General features: G+C 42.0%; 1 protein-coding gene across 4 annotated transcripts in view; it reads right to left on the bottom strand.

Annotated features, from left to right (window-relative positions):
* Window positions 1-6,385: 6,385 nt before the first annotated feature.
* The window catches only part of IL5RA (interleukin 5 receptor subunit alpha), a 36,981-nt gene continuing 19,694 nt past the window's right edge, over window positions 6,386-23,672 (bottom strand). For all 4 annotated transcript variants that reach the window (XM_084766808.1, XM_084766810.1, XM_084766809.1 and 1 more), the window contains 3 exons: window positions 14,695-14,788; window positions 13,665-13,749; window positions 6,386-9,535 (listed from right to left, as the gene is read on the bottom strand). In XM_084766808.1, coding sequence (XP_084622934.1) covers window positions 9,449-9,535; window positions 13,665-13,749; window positions 14,695-14,788 — 266 coding nt within the window. In that variant the 3' untranslated portion in view covers window positions 6,386-9,448. The remainder of the gene's footprint in view (window positions 9,536-13,664; window positions 13,750-14,694; window positions 14,789-23,672) is intronic.

Raw genomic sequence — 23,672 nt, 5'->3', positions numbered from 1 at the left:
CACAACTCAAGTGTAAAAGTACAACACTCAGCAGAGTTCACAGTTCAAACCAAATTGGCCTCTGTTCTTTATCCTCTTGGTTATGGTCAGATAGAGATTAACAGGAGTATAGTAATACAGGTCACATAGATGAAAGCCATAAATAAAAAGGTCAACCACATGATAGATCTGAAAGTCTAGAAACTATAAAGCTGAGGTATTTAATATGTATGTAATAAAATGTGAAAAATCCTCCCCTCAAGTCTCTGTCAACCCAGATTTCTCTATACATTCTTTCTACTCATTAGGAATAACACAAATTGTGTGTGAATATAGATATGCCTTAAGATTTTTGTGAAAACATTACTATAAATTTAATCTTTTGTTGTTCATTTGAGACAATGTTTCTCTACATCCCCCTGCCTGTCCTGGTATTCAGTATGCAGGGCACGTTGATCTTGAACGCATAGATAACCACCTACCTGTGCCTCCCAAGTGCTGGGATTAAAAGCATGTGCCACCACACCTAGCTGGTACTTAATTTTTATGTTTCTCAAAAATATTCTTCATGTAAAGAAGAAAGAGGTACAAGTTTCTACCATTTCAGTTAATGGAATGGATGCAAGTAGGACTATGTGGGGCCCAAAATGGAACAGATCATTAGAAAGCCAAGGTGAGAACTGAATTCTTGACTCAATACATTTACATTTTTAGAGGTTTAAGCTTTTTTTGTGTAGCCGTGACTAAAATACCTGCAAAAACATTTTAAGGGAAGAACTATTTATTTTGGTTCATCATGGAGGCAGAAAGGCATGTGGTAAGAGGCTGCCTGCCTCAGGGTGGACAGGGACAAAGAGAAGGAGAGATGGACTACCAGGTAGGGTCTTTAAAGGCATGCCTCGAGTGACATACTCCTTTTAGCTAGGCCTAACCCTTCTGTCTTAGGGCTTCATTGCTCTGAAGAGACACCATGATCATGGCAACTCTTATAAAGGAACACATTTAATTGGGGCTGGCTTACAGTTTCAGATGTGTAGTCCACTCTGGTTACGGCAAGAAGCATGGCAGTGGTGCAGGCAGGCATGACGCTGGAGAATCTGATCATCTTGATGCAAATGCAGCAGAAGAAGACTGTGTGCCACACTGGGCATAGCTTAAGCATATATGACCTCTAAGCTTGACACACTCCTCCATCAAGGCCACACCTACTCCAACAATGTTGCACCTTCTAATAGGGCCACTTCCTATCGGCCAAACATTCAAATACATGAGTCATACATATTCAAACCACCACTCCTCCCAAATTTACCACCTCCAAAAATAGTGCCATGGGTTAGAGGACAAGCATTCAACACACAAGCCACACTGGGAAAGGCTCATATTAACATAATAATATACCTAGACATAGGAACTTACTAAGAGAGAAAACAGAGTAAGCCAGAATCTAGAACTCTATAGAGGGCAGAGCAAAGATAGTGAGTCAAGAGGAAAGGGTATATGAAGTAAGGATTTGGGGCAATGCGTTCTGAACAAGGCCATGTGCAAATCACTGCTCCTCAAAAAAGCAGGAGAGGATAAGGGCCATGAAGTGGGCCAGGTTATACTCAGCAAAGAACTGTTAACTCCTCTCTGTGCACCATGCAATAATGTAGGCATGGGAGGAATGTGGGTAGGAAAGCCAAGGACCCTGTAACAGTATGTTGTGACAATCGGGAGGTACGTGGTACTAATATTAGCCAGCCATGCTTTATAGCATGCAATAGCCTCACTGCAAATCAACATGGTGATTTAATTAATATTTCTCATTCCTTTTGTGTACATGGAGAAGTGAGTCTGAGAAGTTCAGAGATGATCCAGATCACACGGCTAAGCTGAGTCCAGGGATTAAGATGTTTCTGGCATAGTTTAGGGCCCTTTTCAAAGACTAGATTATTATGCCCTTGTATAGAAGAAAGATTAAACTGCTGATAGATAGATAGAAAGGTAACAGACAGATTATAGACAGGCAGGCAGGCTGGCAGACAGACAGAGAGATGTAAGCTTGATGTCCTAATAACCAAAAGGGAAGGTAGTGAATAGATGAAAAATTGATTAGATAGATGATAGATAGATAGATAGATAGATAGATAGATAGATAGATAGATAGATGAGTGGTAGATAAGTGTCTAATTAACACCACGGAGGCAAAATAGTTTATAGTGAGCTTTTAAGAGGTTGTGTATTACTGTCAAAATTGACCAGGGATGGGGTGAGCTCCCAAATATACAATTTCTGCAGAGAGAGCCCAGAATTTTATATAGTGATTTCTTTACTCCAAAAAGGCCTAGTGGGCCTGCTTCCCTCTCTTTATTGCAAACTGTGTTTTTCACTTGCATTTGTATCAGCATCTCTTCCCCCTTTAGCTACCACAGCAGTACTGCAAGTTCAATGTACCAGGTAAATCATGAGAAGCCTGGTCTACCTTGGGTTTCACAGAAGACAAGTGAGTATCTTCTTTTTAAGCATAAGTATGCTACATGCAATATTGATTTGAAATACACATTTGATTGATCTTCCTCTGTATGTGCCAAATCTCTCAGGGGAAAAAATGCAGTAACTGCAATGAAGTCTTTAATTTTTAGTTCAAATTTCCAGGGGCTTTCTGGTGTCTGAAATTGACAGCCCTGAGCTGGCAGCATGAGGCTTGCTAACTAGGACACTCTTTCATTGGCTAATCTCTTTGCGTGGATGGTGCATGAGTGGCTTGCCTGTGGGTGCATGCAAGCATGAGTGAGTGCCCTGCATCATGAGAGCCAGGGCTGGTATGTAAGGTTCCTCTTATAGTCACCACCAAAAGAATACTAAGAGAAAAGGACCTTTGCAAAGCAAAAGTTATATGGCAAGGAGGTAAGAAGTGAGTGGAAAAAAGATCCAGAAAGATTTTTTTTAAAAGTTATACTACTGATCTTCTTCCTGCCAAGAATATAAGCCATACAACTTACATAGAAAAAAGGATTTATCAGCCTTTCAGACAAACTATCTGACAGCAAATATCTATCAGTTTAATTGGTCGCATCTTATTATTGAGTAGTCAGTAGGTAAGAGCTGGGTATTGTGCTGAAGAAATGGAAATAAAAGGACTGAGATTTCTCTTCTTATAGTTTGTTAGAAAAGACCAAAGCATGCCTGTATTTGAAATAAGGCACTAAAATATGGACAGATAAAAACAGGAACAAAAGTACTGCACCTAGCCGGGTGTGGTGGCGCACGCCTTTAATCCCAGCACTCGGGAGGCAGAGGCGGGTGGATCACTGTGAGTTCGAGGCCCGCCTGGTCTACAAAGTGAGTCCAGGACAGCCCAGGCTAACACAGAGAGACCCTGTCTCGAAAAAAAAAAAAAAGTACTGCACCTGTGTTTTCATGCAAAATCAATTAGGAGCAAGCTTAAGTTCAGGGAAGCACCATGTTTTCCACCAACAGAACTCAAAATAAAAATGCTTTTTTTAAAAAATTGGATTAAACATTTTCTCAAATTCACTGTTTTCCAAAGAAACTGGAAAGGAACAGTACCCTTGAAGTAACATATGTGGGGTTCATTAAGCTATGTACAAGTAAAAATCGGGCCACCTGTGAAATCTAGCCCATTGGTCCATTTCCTGTACATGAGTATGAGGACATGGCCATGCCCATGTGCACTTTGTGTTATGTCAGAGAACTGAAGCTGCAACAACCATAGAGTCCTCAGAGTAGGAACGTTTACAAGCTAGCTACCTTTAAACTGTTCTACTCACTGTTTTCTACACACACACACACACACACACACACACACACACACACACACACATACACATACACACACGCTCCTCCCAGGTTTATGTATTGTTGCATTTTTTTCACCTGGTAGGGACCAACCTTGCTTTCAATCTGAATAAAAGAAATGAACTTAATAACACACTGTCAAGTTGAAAAATAAAAGCCTATTAGAATTTCAACTTAACATACCTGGGCTACTTTGTGTTCATGATATATATGCTAATCACCAAATGCTTAGCAAAGATGGGAGATGTGCTCAGGTGAAAGCCCTTCTCTGAGTAGGAGCTTGGCTACTCTGCTCCTGCATGTCTGAGGATCAAGTGAGCAGTGTCAACTGTGAGTTTTTTTAAAGATTTATTTATTTATTTATTTATTTATTTATTTATTTATTTATTTATTTATTTATTAAGTACACAGTGCTCTGTCTGCATGTGAGCCAGCAGGCCAGAAGAGAGCACCAGATCTTATTATAGATGGTTGTGAGTCACCATGTGGTTGCTGGGAATTGAACTCAGGACGTTTGGAAGAACAGCCTGTGCTCTTAACTTCTGAGCCATCTCTCCAGCCCTCAACTGTGAGTTCTTATTACACTATTTTCTGGTTGCATCATTTCTGGTAATTACACACAGCCTTTAATGTGGGAGTCTGGATTAGAGTTCTAAATATCTGTTGGATGCTTCCGTTTCTTTTGTCTGGCTCAGCTCAGGAACTACTCAGTTCCTACAGAGGGCCTGTGTAAATGAAGGTGGTACAAACAGGGACCCTTCTTGACCTCAGGGTGCTTACACAATAAATACAAAACAAACGGTTAGTTGGTGTAAGAATTGCCCAAAAGGCATCTGGAAAACATCTAGAGGCACGTCTACCAAATGGGAAATTGAAGGAGCACAGAGCTCAATCTTCTAAAATGCTGGGCTGACAAAATGGAAAAAAGAATCAGAAGGCGCTTTCAGTGGAGAAAACATAAGCAGTCATGAGGGGAAGGAGAAGAATAAAGGTTAAATTTTGTGCAGTTTTGCTAGACCACTACAGAGCAGTCAGGAAGATCGGACTTTGTGATATGATGAGCTTTGATTTAGTGACGTGCTCTTTTAGGGTTTTTAAGAGAGAGGAAATCCTGGAGGTCAGAAATTCAGTTCAAGGCCCGGCGTGGTGGTACACAGCTGCAATCCCAGCACTCAGGAGGCAGAAACAGGTGGATCTATGTGAGTTTGAGGCCAGCCTGGTCTACACAGCAAGTCCAGGACACCAAGGCTACACAGAGAAACTCTGTCTTGAAAAACCAAGAAGGAAAGAAAGAAAGAAAGAAAGAAAGAAAGAAAGAAAGAAAGAAAAGAAATTTAGTTCACAGGCTCCTAGAAATGCTCAGTAATGGGGGCAGAGAAGGGGAAATGTCTAAGGGAGGAAATCAGAAGTATACCTCGCTTGATTATGTAGACATAGATAAATCCTTTACGCTAAGGGATTCCTATCTTAAACCATATTTACATTCACATCTACTCCTTAATACAGAGCAATGCTGAAGAAAATGGAAACTGTCAGTTAACTCAATACAATAATCTGAAGAAAGCCTTTTGAATAGTTTGTATCCTGGAACTCGAGGTATTGAAAGCAGGAGCAGCTCCATTGCTTTTGTCACAAAGATCCTTAGGGTGACACTAGGTCCTGTGCCAATCAGACTCATCACCTTTTCCTGGGGCCATCAAGGATTATTTATAGTTCTTTATTCTTGCCAGAAATCTACTTTTTCTTAAACAAATTAGCACCTAGAGCTTATGAATTTCACCAAAAGCTGGTCCTGACACGTACAAGTCTCACCTCAAAACCATTTGGGTTTTTAATCAAGCTGTTCTTTGCCCAATGGGCTTCCTCCCCAGGCAGCGTGATAGCTCAAGGCCTTAGATTTTTCAATGAGGCTCAGGTGGTTTGGCTGTTTGTTGCAGGCATAAGCTCCATCCCCGAGACTACACTAACTCCCCTTATATCACTTTCAGTGAATTCTAGGTACTAAGGAGAGGCGTTGGAATAAACTTCATGTAGAGGATATATCGGAGAGCCACTGGTTGGCCATACGCTGTGCCTGTGAAATGATCTAGGAGAATGGTGGGTCTCTGTCCTTTGCTGGTGGGAATCAGTACTGTGACCCCAGCTTCCATCAATGATGAGGTGTCTCCCAGCTACTTCCAATTACATTCCCATTAGACACCTGCCTTTCTTTCTATGGCACTGTAGGTCTTGATAATCTCTGCTGAAACCCTTCAATTTTAAATATATGAAAGGTGCTGCTCAAGGGTTAAGACAACATTGGTAGCTCACAAACCATATATCATTTTTAAATGTTATGTATATGAGTGTTTTGCAATGTATGTCTGGGTACCACTTGCATGCTAGTGCCCACAGAAGACAGAAGAGGACATCAGATCACTGGAGATCTGAATTATAGATGGTTGTGAGCCACTTTGTGAGTGCTGGGAATCCGACTCTGGAAAAGCAACCAGTGATCTTAACCTCTGAGCCATCTCTCCTGCCCTGTAACCGTATGTCATTCTTTTTTTTTCTAAGATATATATTATTTTATTAATTTGTTCTTGTTGCATCTCAATGGTTATCCTATCCCTTGTATCCTCCCATTCTTCCCTCCCTCCCATTTTCCCCTTATTCCCCTCCCCAATGACAGTTCCTGAGGGGGATTTCCTCCCCCTGTATATGCTCATAGGGTATCAAGTCTCTTCTTGATAACCTGCTGTCCTTCCTCTGAGTGCCACCAGGTTTCCCCCTCCAGGGAAAAATGGTCAAATATGAGGCACCAGAGTACGTGAGAAAGTCATATCCAACTCTCCACTCTACTGTGGAGAATGTTCTGACCATTGGCTAGATCTTTGAAAGCCTTCAAGTACCAGGAAACTGGGACAGTGGGGAGGACATCCTATTAGGATTCTAGATGAGACAAGCATGGGAGAATAGCAAAGTAGAAGGATCCAGAGGGTCCTAGAAACCTACAAGTAGAACATTATGATAGGCAGATTTGGGCCCAGGGGTCCCGCTCAAACTAAGGCACCAGCCAAGGACAATGAGGCCATATGTCATTCTTAAGGTTTAGGTACAGATCAAAATCCTGAAAATAGAGATGCATCTCATACGCACAGTGTTAGTACTGATGGGGCATATAATCAAACAGAGAGGCAGTAAAACTGTTGGGTACTTCTTCTAGTACATAAGGCTCATGATGGGACTCCAGAGGCATGATCTACCAACTGTCTTTGAAGTATTTATAGAAGAGATGGTGTCAGATGGTTGTCACAACCCAATAATCAGGAAGAATAAGTCCATAGCATGCTGACAGGCTCACATGAATTACTTTGTACATGCACCAGGATTAGATGGTAACACCAGCCCAGGGATCTGTGAAACCCAGAGGTCTAGGGAGGCATCTCTGAAGAGAGAACTATACATAGATACGATGAACTACTAACTTTGTATGAGAGCAGCTTTCTGGCTCCTTCTTCTGGTCCAGCTCCCTAGGTTGAGGCAGGTTTACAAACTAGTCTTTCTAGGCTTTGCTTGCATGGCAAGAGATGGAGAATTCTTGGACTTGGTTGTCTCCATTTGTTATTCTTTCCTCAGGCAGCTTCAAAATTGTGATGTTCCCCAAAATTTATCACTTATCAAAGTATGGTATGCCATCCCACAGCATAAACCTTACCTGAGAATTGTTGATCATGCAGTTTCTTGACTCTACCCCAGACCTTCTCAGTCCATGTTAAAGATTAAGTACAATTTTCACAGATTCTTGGTCAGTTAGCTGATCAAATCAACCCTTTGTTTGTTAGAGTAGCACTCCCATAGGCCTCAACTTCCTGGTCTGATCCCTAAAGCCAACTTCAGCTTTTTCGTGATAGTCTCCTCTGTGATACTGAGGTCCTCTGAGTCTGTTATTTAGCTCATTGCTGTGCCCTTTCCTGGCTAGTGACCTTTCTCATCTCCAGGGAGGCAGTACTGTGTATGACTGTGACACCCCACAGACTTGTGAAGACCAGCGAGGCTATGCAGAGAAGCTGGCATAGGGCTCTGACCCTTCAGAGAAGATACAGTGTTGGCAATTTTTCATCACTGCTGTACCTTTCATTCTGAGCACAGAATGGTGGATGATTACATGCTAAATCAGAAAATCTACATAAGGGATATTTGGTCCTCCTTGTGCACCTCACTCAGAGTATCAAAACTGACTAAACCAAATCTATAAAGTGTATAGAAAAAATGTGCCATGGTGTGGATTTTGAGTGCCTTCATCTCCTTTCATTGTCCTAAGGTCTTCAGGACTATGTAAACCCAACACCATTAGGGTCCCTTCTACCACTAATTATTCTTCCTCCTAGGATATAGTCTGCTTGCTTCTGCTTTCAGCCCATTGCCCATCACAAAGACCTATAGATACAGCTTCATATATGAAGATATTGAGATAATCTACTTCTATGCAATTGTAATGTATACTGAGATGGCTTACAGGAAACCCTAACTTAAGAGACTAGGGTTAACCAAGCATTAGATGACCAATAAGTTGCCATGAAGGCTTTTCCATGGGAAGTATCTTCTAGATCCAACAGTCACCTCCAGGGCAGAATCATGTTCAATGTCTTTCTCGATTTATTTGCAGAGCACCTAAATGCCTCAATGAGTATAATCTTTGAATGGACTCCTGTCTTCTCTCTTAATAGGGGATGATGTTTTTAGTGTATGTTCATGTGTGTACATGTGTTTGTGTATGTAGGCCAGAGGTCGGTATCAGGGCTTCTCTCAGTCACTCCTCACCTTAAATTTTTGAGACAGTATCTCTCGTTAAACCTACCTAAAACTACCTATTTGGCTAAAGCCACTGGCCAACAATCCCCATGGAATCTCTTGTCTTTGTTTCCCAGCTCTAGGATTATAGGATGTGGTGCTTGCACTGTTGTTGTTGTTGTTGTTGTTGTTGTTGTTGTTGTGTTTCTTGGTGCTGGTTGATCATTCTCAGGTCCTCATGCTTTGGCACCAAGCACGTTACCACCTGAGCCATCTCCTCAGCCCCAGGCATGATGACTCAGTGCACATTTTAAAACTTACTTTGGCTTAGATGCTTTCCAGGACAGCCTGTGAAGCTGGGCATAGTTTTTGTTTCCACATCACACTACTCTTTTATGACACAGGCACAATTCTTGAATGAAATCTATTCTGGAATTCACAAGGAAAAAGCACTATGAAATTGTGGCTCCCACTTGCTACACAAAAGACAATCTCAAGTTTGGGTTCACTTTGGATGACTTCTACTCTTTCTTCTTGTTACTGTAGCTGAGGGCTACCACTGGCAACTTAAACCAAAGTAAACACTGTCTCCCATGTAAAAAGTTCAAGGTAAGTCATGCAAATTGCAAAGATGGACCAGTATAATCAGGTGAGGTGATGCTTTGTGTCAGGAAACAAGGCCCTATGCTGGGATGAATCCATTGCCTTGCTGTGAGCAAGGAGGTTTTGATGAGGCATGCACACTTTAAGAGATGGGTCATTGGTGACTGGTATTTGAAAGTGTGGCCTTGCAACCAAACTGAGCAGTCATTTGAAATAACCTCCTTGCCAAGAAATATCAGTCCTTGCTTTTTTCACAGAGTCCTGTATGAGTTCATTTCCAAATGTCATAAAGCCATCAAAACACAGAATTTCCCATGACTTCAAATCCAGCCTCTTCCACACAAGTTATAACTTCAATTCTGGTTTCATTTGACGAAGCTTTCTGCAAAAGAAAACATCTTCCTTACAGGTCTTTTAGAGAACATCTTATTCCTTTGATTTCTTTCTTTTCTACAATTAGAGTGAATAATTTTTAAACAACATTAGTATGTCTAGCAACTAGGAAAATTTAAGTGGGAAGAAGAAAAAACATTCAGAAACTTACCACTCAAATATACCTACTGTATCTCCTCAGCCCCTTTTGAAGATTAATGTTTTCTTTTAACAATCCTAATGAAGTAACAGGGGTATATAGCTTTATATTTATACAATTTATTTCTATTATTGTTGTTGTTGTTATTGATGTTCTGCCATTAAGATATATCCCTCTAGCCCTTGCATAGGTATATGAATTATTTTCTTTATAATATCATATAATGTTTTAAGTATCTTGTATTTTGGGGGTTGTGGTATTTTTATTGTTCTAGAGATGAAACCCAAAGCCCCAGGCATGATACATAATAATGTATAATTGTTACATATTATTAGGTAGGGTTTATGCTCTTGAGATACACTGCCAGTTTGGTGGGATCATTATTAATATCCCCATCATATTGCACTCACCATTAGAGTAATATAAGTCCAAGACTAAAGATGTGGTTCAGTTGGTAGAGTGCTTGCCTAGCATGTACAAAGCCCTGGGTTATATCCCAGCACTGTGTAAGGCCAGTGTGGAGGTGCATGTCTGTAATCCCAGCACTTAGGAGATAGAGGCAGGAGGATCAGAAACTCAAGGTGATACGCAACTATATATCCATTTGCAGGCCAACATGAGCTATAAGCAACCCTCAAAAAATAAAAAAATTCTAGCAAATTGGAGCATTTGTTTTTATCTAATTTTATCTAGTTTAAAGGGAATGATAATCAAAAATTACGTTTAAAATATCACCTACAATAGGAGGATACAAGGGATGGGCTAACAATTGAGATGTAATATGAATAAATTAATGAAATAAAATAAAAAAAGATCATCTTATTTTCCCTCATAAACTCATTAAGCACTTTATTTATTTATTTTGCTTTTTTAAGACAAGGGTTCTGTGTAGCCTTGACTGTCCTGGACTCACTTTGTAGACCAGGTTAGCCTTGAATTCACAGAGATCTGCCTTCCTCTGCCTCCTGAGTGCTGGGATTACAGCTGTGCACCACCACACCCACCCATAAGTAATTTCTAAACTGAAGTCCAAAGAAACATATCCTTGCTTAAGCAACAGCTCCAGAATGATCACTGTCTTCAGAGGTCTGTGATTTTGAGCATTCCTCCCAAGTATGGAGGCGCAAGTCACAGTGAGCCCCTAAACCCTCTGCTTTGCGTCTGTGGGTTCAAACAAGTGCTCTTGTTATTCCGCAGTCTATGCAGTGTAATAACCACCCCCTCAGCATTTGCATTGTGCTATTTTAAGAGGAACTTACAGTATCGGGTAGACTGTGTAGAACCTAAGCAAATACTACACCACCATTTTACACCAGGGACTTGACTATTACAGCCTTTGACATCCACAATATGGGTTTTGAACCAAGTCCTCCCCTCATCATGAAGGACCAGTTCTCAAAGTGGAGAGCTTCATTTTCCACTAGTCAGATACTTCCCAGGGGTTATGGTGCAAATAGTACTAGTGGGCTTTCATTTTGTTGTATCAGGGTCTCCAGGAATGGGATGGAATATGGACCTTTGGGTGGAGAGGCAGAAGCCCAGCTCTGCTGCATATAGTGTGTGGTCAGCTCTGTACTTTCTCATGTGCGGTCTTAGGTTGAAACCTTAGACCACAATGCTGGTAGCACCATATAATACCTCTTTTCAGTCCCTAATTGTCTGTGCCTGTCTCTCACCTCCTTCTCCCTTCTCTACAATCTTTCATATAAAACTCACAATGGGTGCACAGAGTAAGTTACCCTAAAAAGCCAGACAATGCTGACATTAATCCTACGCATAGTCTGAAGCCAGCTTGTCTAACCCCACACCGTTATTCTGCACACATGACTTGATCTTAATTAACAACAATCCTGAAAGATTAGGAAGTAAGCTCTTAAGCCAGTTTCAGTCACCAGTCTCAGCATATTAACAGAATCTTTCCCTGCTCTATGGGGAAATTAGATATCAGCCTTCAAATGTTCCACTAAAAGAACAGGATGAATGACAGAAGTATGACTTTGAACTCCGAGCTGCTTCCCTCTGCTATAGAAAAAAGAAGAAAAAAAAAAAGAAAAAAAAAGAACAGTGCACACTAAGATGGACAAAGGCAGATCCACACATGGCTTGCTCCTTTGCAAAAAGTTACAGGTGAGCCAGCATGGGTAGGCTGGTCCCTCAGTGAAGAAGAAAAAGATCAAGCCCTTCCTCTCTGGCCAGCCTCAATTCTTTACTTCAGTAGTTTAGTAATCTACCACCTATAAATCATTCCAAAGTCAACTGCAAAGGACTCTAAAGAAATTTGGGGGTTTGCTGAAATTAACCATATTGATGAAGTTTGTCATCAACCTCTGTCTTTCCCTGTAACTAGCCAGGAGATGCATCATCCATATTGGTTGAAGAAACATCTAAGTCTGTTAAGAAAATCCCTTGAGCTAAACGAAGCCTGGTCTGGCTTGTTATCTTCTGTTGTAAATAAAGTTTTATAGCACAGCCGTGCTTCTTCATTAGTACATTTTCTGTAGGCATACTCTGTAAAGCAAGCAATTCCACCTTAAATGCTTATTGTGTCTTTATAGGAGGAGTTCGCTGCACTCTATCTCAATAGCCACTTGACTGAAAGATAAGGTCGACAAAGTGCAATAACTATACACAGAAAATTTTGAAATGTTGCTGACAGAAACTAAGAAAGACCCAATATATAGAGATGTTGACAATAGTGTTAGGATGTTGCTTTCCTGCCAAATTAACCACAAAAGTTCAAATTTATCACAGACTACCAAAGACTTGCCTTTAATTTCAGCATTCCAGAGGCAGTCATGCGGATCTGTGTGATGAGGACAGCTTTGTCTACATAGAGAGTCCTAGCCCACTTAGAGCTACACAGTGATATCTTGTCTAAAAAGAAAAAAAAAATCCAGCTGCTTATACTCCTCTCATCCATCACTTTTTTTCCCACTTGTAGAAAGGGGCATATGGGCTCTAAAATGTATATAATAACAATTCAAAAGAGTTACCTAAAATGTCTTGGGGGGCAATCACTTTTGGAGACCTCAGCCTCCATGTTGTCCAGTTTTACAACAAAGCTATAGTAATCATGATAACATTGTTCTATCAGGATCTCATCTGTGCCTCTTAGGTATAGAAAAGGAACTTAAGATTCCTATTCTTTCTGTCTTTATGGAAAGTGTCACATGTAGTAAATCTCTAGAACTCATCTTTATGGAAGATGTCCAATCTACTTTACAAAGAGTTTTGATGTAGTCATGTCTTAAGATATATTGTCCACATGAGATTGAGCTAATTATTGCCAGGACAGTTTCACCAAATTGTGTTGTGCTTAAACATGCCTAAAATAAATTACTTGGAATCAGACTACTAAAATTGGAGAATATCAGGTATTGAGTCACAGTAAACCAAACTGTCTTCCTTCTTGCCTCCCAAGGATCATTACTCTGCTGGCCTTGATAATTGTGGGGACTCTGAAATTTTCTCCCCTAATTTTTTTCCATTCTTCCATTTCCCATTTTCTCATTTTTATCTCCTACTGCAAAATGACAGAACAAGAATGCCCTTATCAGGTGATAACCCTTCCATTTTGGATGTCCTACCATTCAGAACTATGCATAAGAAATAAATTTGTGTTGATTTAAAAAAATATTCCTCTTCTTGGAGGACTTACAAGAGATAAGTTAAAAGATGGTATACATGAAGTGGAAATTCAAGTGTAAATGGCAAGAGCCCTTATCATTAACAAGACCTTCCCAAAAAAGTAGAGGCAATAATAACATTTATAGCTAATTACATACATGCATGTATGTGTGTGTGTTTGTGTGTGTGAGAGAGAGAGAGAGAGAGAGAGAGAGAGAGAGAGAGAGAGAGAGAGAAAGAGAGAGAGGCATTGACTGGTGCGTGCATACATAGACATACAGAGGGAGCTTGATAACATGGTACTTGTCCCTGGGCACTTAGGATACCATCTCTTTGTGTCTTTTAACATTACCTCATACTCAGTCTCCACAATGAGATCTTTGATGATACTCTTCGGGGCTGGAACTGGTGGGAACAACTTGGTCCATAGGTGACACCTGACCACAGAGAAGGAACTGAATGAGCATAAACAATCTGCTTGCCTAGATTTCTACTCAAACATCGACCAAGTTAGTTCCATGTGCAGCTGTGTTATAAATTTGGATTCTCTGTTGGTTAAGCTTTCCAAACATCTCCATCATTGAAGACGCTGGGATTGTGCCAGGCTGGAATGTGGCTTCTGAGATCTCCAGGGAAGAGAAAGTCGGAACTCACTCACATTGACACTCTTTGCCAGGCGTGACTTCTGAAAATGGTTCAGCAGCATCCTTTGCTTGTCTTTTATTTACTGGTCGTTCTAGCTTTCCTCCCCCAACTGTGCTAAATTCACAATTCCCTCCCTTCTATCCCTTTCCTTTGAACTACCACCCATCACCCACACTTAGCATCTAAATGAAATGTTAATGAGTAATGCCATTTAATATGGACGTTACTTCCTAAATTGTTAGAACTTTGCCTTAGGAATGGAAGAAGGAAGTGGGGAGAGATGGGAGGAGGAAATTGAAGCAGATGTGTCCATTTGCAGTCTGTAAGGTGAGATACGCGATCTGTGCAGCCTTTAAGAGAATCTGCATCTGACCTCATAGGCCCGTATGTGAAGTCAGTGTGACAACTTCAGACATGGGTGGACTGCTGTGTTTTCATAGGAGATGTCAAAAGACAAGCAAGTGTGAAAGGGGAAGTTGTGATGGAAAACAACACAACGCCAAGAACCTCTGTAGAAATTAAAGTAGTCAACAGATTTGAGGAGCGTGTGGTGGCTGAGGGCTATGCTGTGTCTTGGGTAGCTTCTGTATGCCATGTTTTACTTTGCCTCCTCTCTCCTGGTAAAGGCAGCCTGAAGGAGCATGCTGTAAATCCCACCCTATAGCAAGAAGCCTTGTGTTAAGGGCTGCACAGTAGATTGGGAATGTTGTTGCCCTTCAATTGTAAAGAATACCTACATTCTGCAGACGAGTGAGAAAATCAACAGGATGAAGCAGATGGTGGTTGGAAGCACAATGAGACACCATTCTGCCAAGGGCTTCTTTTCCTTTCCTGGGGAGAGGGAGAAGAAAGAGAAAGCCAAGTCAAAATCAGGGAGGATAATTACAATGAAAAAGATGGAGCACCAGAGAGTTTGGGTTTGAGTTGAAGGTGGTGGGTGGAAGGGCTAACACTCACCTTGCAAGGTTGTTGTGAGGGGGAAATGAAACCAGAGCAGTAAGGCCTGTTAATTATTATTAATTTGAGCATGATTAATTCAATCAGCCACTGTTTTGATGTCCACCCCTACCCTATGCCACCTGGGTGCTGGGACTTAGAGTCTCAGATGACTAGTAGGTTCTTAGGTGGAAAAGGGACAAAAGCATAAGGCTTCTGTACTCATTAGAGTGAACTATATTCTTACCTACTTGGAAATGAAACTTATGGAGGAAGTATAGGAAAATATTCATAGTTAGCAATGCAGGTATGAGAACGCTTTACAACTGGATTATCCTCAAAGCACCTCTTACTCGCGTTTCCATTTCACAGATCAGAGGTAAAAAACTACCATTGTCAGCACAGGAAGACTTTTGCAGACCATCCTGTTCTTGAATTTGTTCTTATTCTATATTCAGGGGAGAAGGAAGGCTGAGTAGGGTGTGGGGTTGGTGTTTCTGAATTTAGGAATGGACTCCTGAAAAAAAATCAAAGGTGTCTGACTAAATGGCACTGATAGAAATAATGTTCCTCCTAAACGGCCTGATTCACTTTCAGGGAACAAAAGCAAACCCTGAGTTATAGTCAGTTCTCTTTCCTAGCGAGAGAGCTGATCCATCCACCCATCCACCCATCCATTTAGCAAGTGTCTGTTGGGCTCTTGACAGGTACACAAGTTACTGTATCACAGTGGTTAAGGGAGCACATTTGACACCTCCCATCCTGCGACTTGAAGTCCATCAGGGGAGACCTGCAGAAAGCAAATAATGACTCAGGCCATGATTTGAGAGCAGCTGTGCTACGTAAGCACTGTGGTGAGGTTCAAACCACGCTACACCCACATAAAAAGCAACACAAAGAAAACCTCAGTTTGCTATAATTTCTTCTATGAAACAAGAAATGCGTGTAAATGAAGATTTTGACCACATGTGAATATCCTAAAGGCTTTCAAAAACAAAAAACAAAAAACCTTCAAGTCATTCAACGCCCACAAACTGTTCAAGTACCACAGAAGAGAGCTGTCTGGATTTAAAGCTAGTGAGTGGTTCTTGCCTCTCCTTATCTCTTCCCCATTGCCTGCTCAGCATCCTCTGTCAGGTCTCTTCTTTACCTTCCCAAAGTTTTAATCTCTTCCTTAATCTCTTCCTTTCCGCTTTCAAATATTCATAGAGTCCTTTATCTCCACTAAGCCATGGGCCTGCTCACCACCCTCCCCAACTATCATGACATTCTTTCTTACTGCCCAGCCTGGTTTCTTAAATAAAGATTCAGGCTTCTGTATTTTCATACCTCAGAAACTACAGTTAATGTCACTGAAAATGTCTTTCTAAAAAAAAAAAAATCCCAAAAGGCCCCTTGTTTCCTGTCCTAGGCTTTTGTCTTCGGACGGCTCGCCTTAATTTCTTCTTTTCCTTAATGTAAGGTTTGTGGCAGGGTCTCATGTATTCCTAAACCGGCCTCAACCTCAGTATGTAGCGGAGGATGAACTTGAACTTCTGCTCTTCCTGCATCGGCTCCGTGAGAGCTCTGCCATCCCTCCTTTAAGTCCTGCGGAGGATGAAGTCCATTGCTTTGTGCATGCTAAGCAAGCACTCTACCAAGTGAGGCGCATGCCAGCCCGTCCTTTAAAAAAACATTATATTAGCCTATATTAATTGCTCAAAATCATATATTTCTGTCATATTGGCCCCATTGTCATCTCTATTCTGAATTCAAAGTGTGCACAGCCGAGTGAAGGGATGCCCTGGGTGGGTGGCTCTTCACTGAAATGACCCCTCTAGTCTACGGCACTTCCTTCTTTGGAACTTGCTCCTGGTTCCCTTTCATTGCCACCCCTGAGCATTTCTTATCTCAGTCTGTTCTTTGAGCATTGAACATTTGTTTGTCAGACCTACACATTTTAGTTCCATGAAACCTCCAGAGTCTTTTTTTCTTTTTCCCAGCACTGCCCTGACACGCAGCTCTGGGTTTAGATGACCAAATCCCCATCCATCGCTCACACTCACTTGACTATTTTGCAAACCTGAAGACAGTTACAACCAAACTTGTGTTCGGCATTTCATCAAACCTAGCCTCAGCCAGGCATGAGGCTGCAGCGCTGTAATCTTGGAAGCTGAAGGGCCAAGGTAGAAGGATGAGGAGTTGGAGACAGCCCTTCCCCCAGGGCTGTCAGCAGGGAGTGCCTGGCTCAAAGGAAACAAAAACAACCGGGAACATCCTCCCTTCGCCAGCTTCTCCACTTCAGTCTCTGCGCTTTGAAGACCCAAACCCGTATCTTTAGGGCTATATAGATTATTTCTAATTTTTATAGCTCTGGTTCCTTCACGCCCTCAGCATATTCGATCTCTAAGTAGAATCATAAATGCAAGGCTACATGCTCCAGACCCCACACCTATGCTTGCTTGCTTAGTCTGGAGACCTGGGTACCAGGCCCTGAATATAGTGAAACTGGACATTTTGGTAGTCTGATCTCAAACCAAGTTAAAACACAGGCTCCTTCAAATCCTCCCCTCCCCAGATATCATTTCCCCCCTGGTAGTACTTATGCTAACCAGGGTACCATCACTTCATTACATACTCTATAAACAGGACTAATTTTTACAAAAGCATATATTTTTACTAATAGTCTGAAAGTTATGAGGTATAAAAATGTGAAAGCCATCGTTCACAAACATTAACTAAAATGTTATTCTCTACACATATTTTATACATACTTCTTTGAGTGGTCAGATACAGTGTACACCTTTTAATTTGCTTCCAGAGCTCCCTGTGCGGATGGAAAAACTGAAACTGAGAAAGGGAGGGAAGCCAACTGAGGACACACAGCTGTCACTCAGGGAAACCAGAAACAAAGGCCAGGATTGGGCAATGATTGCATCCATCAATCTAATGTAGGGTTCCCAGCCCCTTCCTCTCCATCTATCACACTGAGGGTGTGCTGTGTGGGCTGGCTTTACTTTGTATAGTCTAAGTGTCTCAGTGTATCCCAGGTGTTTCATTCCTTAGTGCATTCTAGGTGTCTCTAGCTGTGTTCTAGGTGTTTCTTTATCATCAAGATCCATGCCATGAGCCTCTTCACCTTTCTGGCTCAACCTACTTTATTACAGTAGCAGCTTGCTTTATGTCAGATGTATATTTTTGAAGCCTCCTCTTTACTCAATGCCATGTGAGCATGCTTTCAACTTAGATTTCCTTTGAGCGAAGGCCATAATGCTTGTGTTCTTAAGCATGAATTGTATTCTTCACACAATGATATGGGAGAGGAGCCTGGAGAGGTTAACTCCTTCCAAATACTGGCCATGACTATGCTTGAGGTTTGCTGCTCTGCAAGCTTCCAGTGCCCTTGACATGGCCAGGCTCTAGGTGGGACTGAATCACTTTATTAACTCCCTGAGCTAGGGCTGGAGAGATGGTTATACTGCTCTTGCAGAGGACTGGAGTTCACTTCCCAGCACCCACATGAGGATGCATAAACTATCTTGTGGCTCTGGCTTCACGTGATCTGAGCCCTTGTGGCCTCTGAAGGCACCACACACATATATCACATAAACATATGTTCAGACATACCCACATATACATACTTTTAAAAATATTTAACACTTTAAGTCTGTCTTTAAAAAAAAGTTTTCAGGCCTGTTATATGCCAGACCCTGGAATAGTGGGATGTGCCTGTCACCCCAGCATTTGAGAAACTGTGACAGGAGGATAAAAGCAAGTTAGAGGCCAGCCTGGTCTATACAGTATGTTCCAGGCAAATCAGGGCTGTGTAGTATCAAACTGTTGTTGTTTTAGATCTCTTCTTTTTTTTAAATAAAAAAAGCCATTGAAAATTATTAACTATATCGTCTATTTTTTTCGTAACTATGTTACAAAGGCACACAGCAAAACTTTCAGTCCAGAAAAGAGCAAAAAGTGTTGTAAATATTATCACAGTCACAATCATTTGTGGTTCAGATTGTACAATGTACACCAGCCTGGTATGCCAAGGCCTGATAACAGCACCGTTGTCTTTTGACCATGATTACAAAAATCTTTTCAGTTATACCACTGGTTTATTCACCTTTCCTCTTTCTTAGATAAGTAAAGACTCTCAGGGAATGAGCAAAACTCGTGGAGGTAACTGATTTTATTTCATCCAACTAAAAACGTTCTCACTGCATATAAATTATTGTGTAGGAGGTATAATCTTGGCCAGTTATTGGAAGGAGTTAACCTGCCTAGGCTCCTTTTCCACATTACCATGTGAAGAGTAGAACTCATGCTCAACATAAGCATTGTGAACTTTGCCACCAGAAAAATAGAAGTTAACAGGTAAATTCAGGGCAAGAAAGCATGTTCACATAATGTTGAGTAAAATTGACTTGTAAATTACTAGTAGTTCAGTTACTTAAATTTTATTCCTACTTTCCCCCCCAACATTTATTTATTTTATGATGGACAGTTGTGTGTACAAGACACATGTGTGTAGATCAGGGACAACATGCTCAGGGATTGAACCAGGTCATCAGGGTTGGCGGCAAGCATCTTTACCTGCTGAGATATCTCACTAGATGTTTTATAAATGGAGACAGAGAGAGAGAGAGAGAGAGAGAGAGAGAGAGAGAGAGAGAGAGAGAGAGAGAGAAATAGACAGACAGAGACAGAGACAGAGAGAGACTTAAGTATAAAAACAACGAATCCTAGCAAAGACCTTCTTTTGTTGGCTGAAGATAGAACAGGAGAGCATGTCCCACTGACGAGATATGTAACATGGAGTGAAAATAATTAAAAGTTTCAGTGCTCTGAAAGTCCAGAGATGTTTCAGATGTCCTGGACTACATGATCTCAGACCATTCCTGTCCTAATCTCATGGACAAGGCTCTAGGTTCAATCCTGAGGCTAGGGTTGGGATGTGGGCATAGCAAGAACAAAAGAGAAAGTTCTTGGTAATTTGAATTATTTGTCTGACTTAAGGAGCATTTCTTATCTGCTGTTAATTGTGAAGCCATAGATGTTTCTTAAGAAATGGTTAGGTACTCTCACTTGATTGTACAGAGCTGAGTTTCTAAGAGAGGAAATGGCATAGCATGCCTAGGGAAATGCCTACCAGCCCCTCCACCTCATTTCTGGATGCTCTGCAGACCTTACTAACTCAGTGTATTTAGAGAACCCAGTTACATGGTTCTGTTGATTTTAGTTTCCACTTTTGACATCTCAGCTAGTTAACTTTAAACCAAGGAATCTCATGGAAAGCCTGTGGGAAATGTACAGTGCGTGAGATAGGATGGGATAGGGACAAGAGAAGTCAGGAAATCTCTAGGTGTTGAGAAGCTGGCTTCCTCTAGCAGCGTATGGCTACTTGGGAGCTCTATCAAATGACTCACATCTTGGTACTGCAGTGTCTCTGGCTCTAGGATTCTGTGATCTATTAGTTGCGACTGGTAGCTCTAAGGAGGTACGATTTGATTCAGAGGACTGTTTCCTTTAGTTCACACAGTGGACCAAAGTTTGTACTTTCACTGCTTCAGTATTGATTTTGAATCTGACTGTGACTCAACAATAGGTTTCAAGCAAAAGCAGTAATTAGCAAATTGATGGAACTCAAAGAAAGCAACCCTGCTGTGTTTTTACACCAGCAGGTGGTGGGAGAAGTTTAAATGGCATCAATAGGGTTGAGTAATTAAGATGCTGTCAATATGTTAGTCTATGATACAGGGCTTAACTAGCTTCCTGTGGCTTTCCTCTGGTTGGAGGGTAAAGCTGTGGTGTCACTCAGAAAAGGTTCCCAATTCAAGCCAAAGTCAAAAGTCACCTTCTGTGACTGAGCTTTCTATGGCACCTTTCAGGTAGACTCTGTGAGATCAACTGGTTCAAGGGGAGCAGGAGTTGGGGGCAGAGAACAAAAGATAGGGGTGGTAAAATGCCTTGCATAAAACCCAAGACCCATTTTTTAAAAAGCACAAAGCTGTACTCTCCTGGGGAAACTGGGGTCAGGTGAAGGAAGGACAGCAAGGCAAGATCATAAGTCATGGAGACTGCACTGCCTAAATGAACGATTTGGCAATCTCTGGGTTGAGTGGATGCTGGGGGTTTCCATAGCACCAGGCCCAGACTGGATGGATCAGAATGGGCAGAGGTTTCTTCTTTGCTGGCTTCCTACAAAGAACCTGTGCCTTTCAGGGCTCCCATAGCCACAGAATTCTCTACTGTGAACAGCCATGGAGGCTGCTTCCATGACCCTGCTAAAGAACCTGCTGGCTGGCTGAAGAGGGTGCTGGTGTCAGGATCGAAAGGCTTGGGCCTAGTTCTGTCCCTTGGTGTTGAGGTGACCTTTGCCGAGCACTCTGTGTATTGCTTTGAAGCTGAGGCCAGGAGTGAATGAGTTAATGCACCCAAAGCGCTTAGCATCTGTGCCAGTGCATAGGAGGTGATCAATCCACATTTGTGATAATTATGATTAGGATTAATGCATTGTGTCAGAACAAAGGCAAAGAGTTGATTCACTTAGCATCTCAAGGGAAAACCACAATTGGAGTGTGGTCAGAATCCTTGGGTCAGGAGACACAGACACCAGACATTCTGGGTATAAAGGAAGGTGGAGGTCAGAAGTCATCAGTCCTATACCTCAAGGATCTGAATTAAGATGAACATTGCACTGGGCTGTCGAGGTGGCTTAGTGAGTACAATAGCTTAGCATACAAGCCTGAAAGCCTGAGTTCAGATCTCCAGACCCCACATAAAATCTAACAGTGCCATAAAGGCATTGTTAATCCTGGCAAAACCCTGCAGGGAGATAGGAGGCAGAGGTAGAATTAGTAGAAATCTGAGGGCCAAATAACCTGATTTGTACAGCCCAAAAAAAGACTAATGTTAGAACCAATACCCAAACATGGCCCTCTGACTTCCACAGTGTACTGTGCCACATGCATGCCTGCACTAAAAAACCCATAAGCAAACACACATACACATGCACTCACATATCACACACACACACACACACACACACACACACACACATGCACGCATGCACGCATGCACGCATGCACGCACGCACGCACTCACTCACATATCACACACAGAAAGACACAGAATAAGTATTGTGCACATGGAACATTTAGATAAAAGCTCCCTGCAGAGATCAATGTAAACGCCTCCATGGCTTGGCCCAGATGGAGCCTGAGCAGGCCAAGAGCTAGCAGGGTGTTAGATTTTTGCAGCAGTCTATAGCCCAAGCAAGGTCTACCTCCTTGCCTCAGTTTCTCTGGCTGGAACACAACAAATGGGACAAGAGAGCATCAGTCAGCACACACAGGGATAAAGCCAGTCTTGCTATTGGGTAGTAGGCCCAGCAGGTTCCCAGGTTTGGGTCTATCTCTTCCTTCTTTTTTTCCCATCTGTTTGGTAAGAAAATGATATTTGGGCAGGTATTCTAGATACTGTGAGTAAACTTGCCTTGCACAGGGCCAGGCCCAGGGATAGAGTTCTTCCTTGGCCTAAGTTGTTAAGCACAGAGCATTGATTGGTATGGCCACCGAGAGAAGTGAACACAGCTGAAATTAAAAATAAAAAACTTGGGCTGGCGAGATGGCTCACACCTATCTATATTCCATTTCTAGAGGACACAACACCCTCACACAGACAGAGATGCAGGCAAAGCACCAATGCACATGAAATAAACATAAATTCAAAACTTTTGGGGAAAAAAAAGAAAGAAAGAAAGAGACTTGGCCTTAGGGCACAGAGCCTGAAGACTTATTGCTATCTGTCCTTCAAGACAGAGGAGTAATCCACAGAGCCAAGGTGGTCCAGCCCTGAGGCTTACCAGGCAAGATCCATCCAAGCTTGAAACCACAGAAGCCTGAGTCAAAGGAAGCAGTTTGACTCAACTGAAATGTCTACCCAGCTGAAATCCCCCACTTGCAAAGGAAAACCCAAAGTTTTACAGCTGTGACAGTAGCCTAAGTGGGGTTTTCCTTGTCGCTGTTGGGTCACCTATTTTTCTTTCCAAGAATTTTCTTTTCTTGCCTCTGTCTTGACCCAGAGCCTTCCTTCTCGGACCTCAAGGAACTTTGAACTCTTTTGGAAGCCAAGAGAGAGTGAAGCTGGCTCCTTCCGTGTACCTGCTTCCCTTTCTTCTTCCCCTGTCTGCTTTGTCCCTTGTCTCACCACAGTGTGAGAATTTAAGAAGAAAGAGCTGGAAAAACCAGAGAGACAGAGAGGGGCAAAGAGACAGAGAGATGAAGAGGGAGCTGTGAAAAAACTCCAGGCACAGGAGCAGGGAGGGGCACAGACTGGAACGAATGTGAGGTTCTTTGATAGGCTGTAGCACATGAAGGCAATGCGCTCAACTGTCTCCTCCTCCTCCAGGCTTTTGGGTCATCACACTTCAGGTAGAGGTAAGTTGCTTCAAACGCTTGTCATGAACACTGAGTCACAGCGGGGGAAAAGCCTTCCTTCCATGCAGACACACTCCTAAGTGTCACATTGGTTTTTCCTTACCTCAGACACCCATCCTACCACACATGTTCCCCTACACACACACACACACACACACACACACACACACACACACACACACACACACACACACACCATAGCAGAAAAGTAAATGTCAGGATCTCCTATGAGAAGCATGCCATTGTAGCTGAAGATTTGTCCCAGTAGACAGCAGTAGTCACCCTAATGCTGACCACGCTGCTGACTGAACCATGTGAAAACTGGGGTGACTGAGTCTTCTTCTGCTTTCCAGGTTAAGTGCTAC

Source organism: Acomys minous (assembly GCF_964271855.1).
Source record: "Acomys minous genome assembly, chromosome: 17".
Lineage (NCBI taxonomy): Eukaryota > Metazoa > Chordata > Mammalia > Rodentia > Muridae > Acomys > Acomys minous.
The sequence above is the reverse complement of the archived record's forward strand: the minus strand, read 5'-3'. Positions and strand labels throughout refer to the sequence as shown.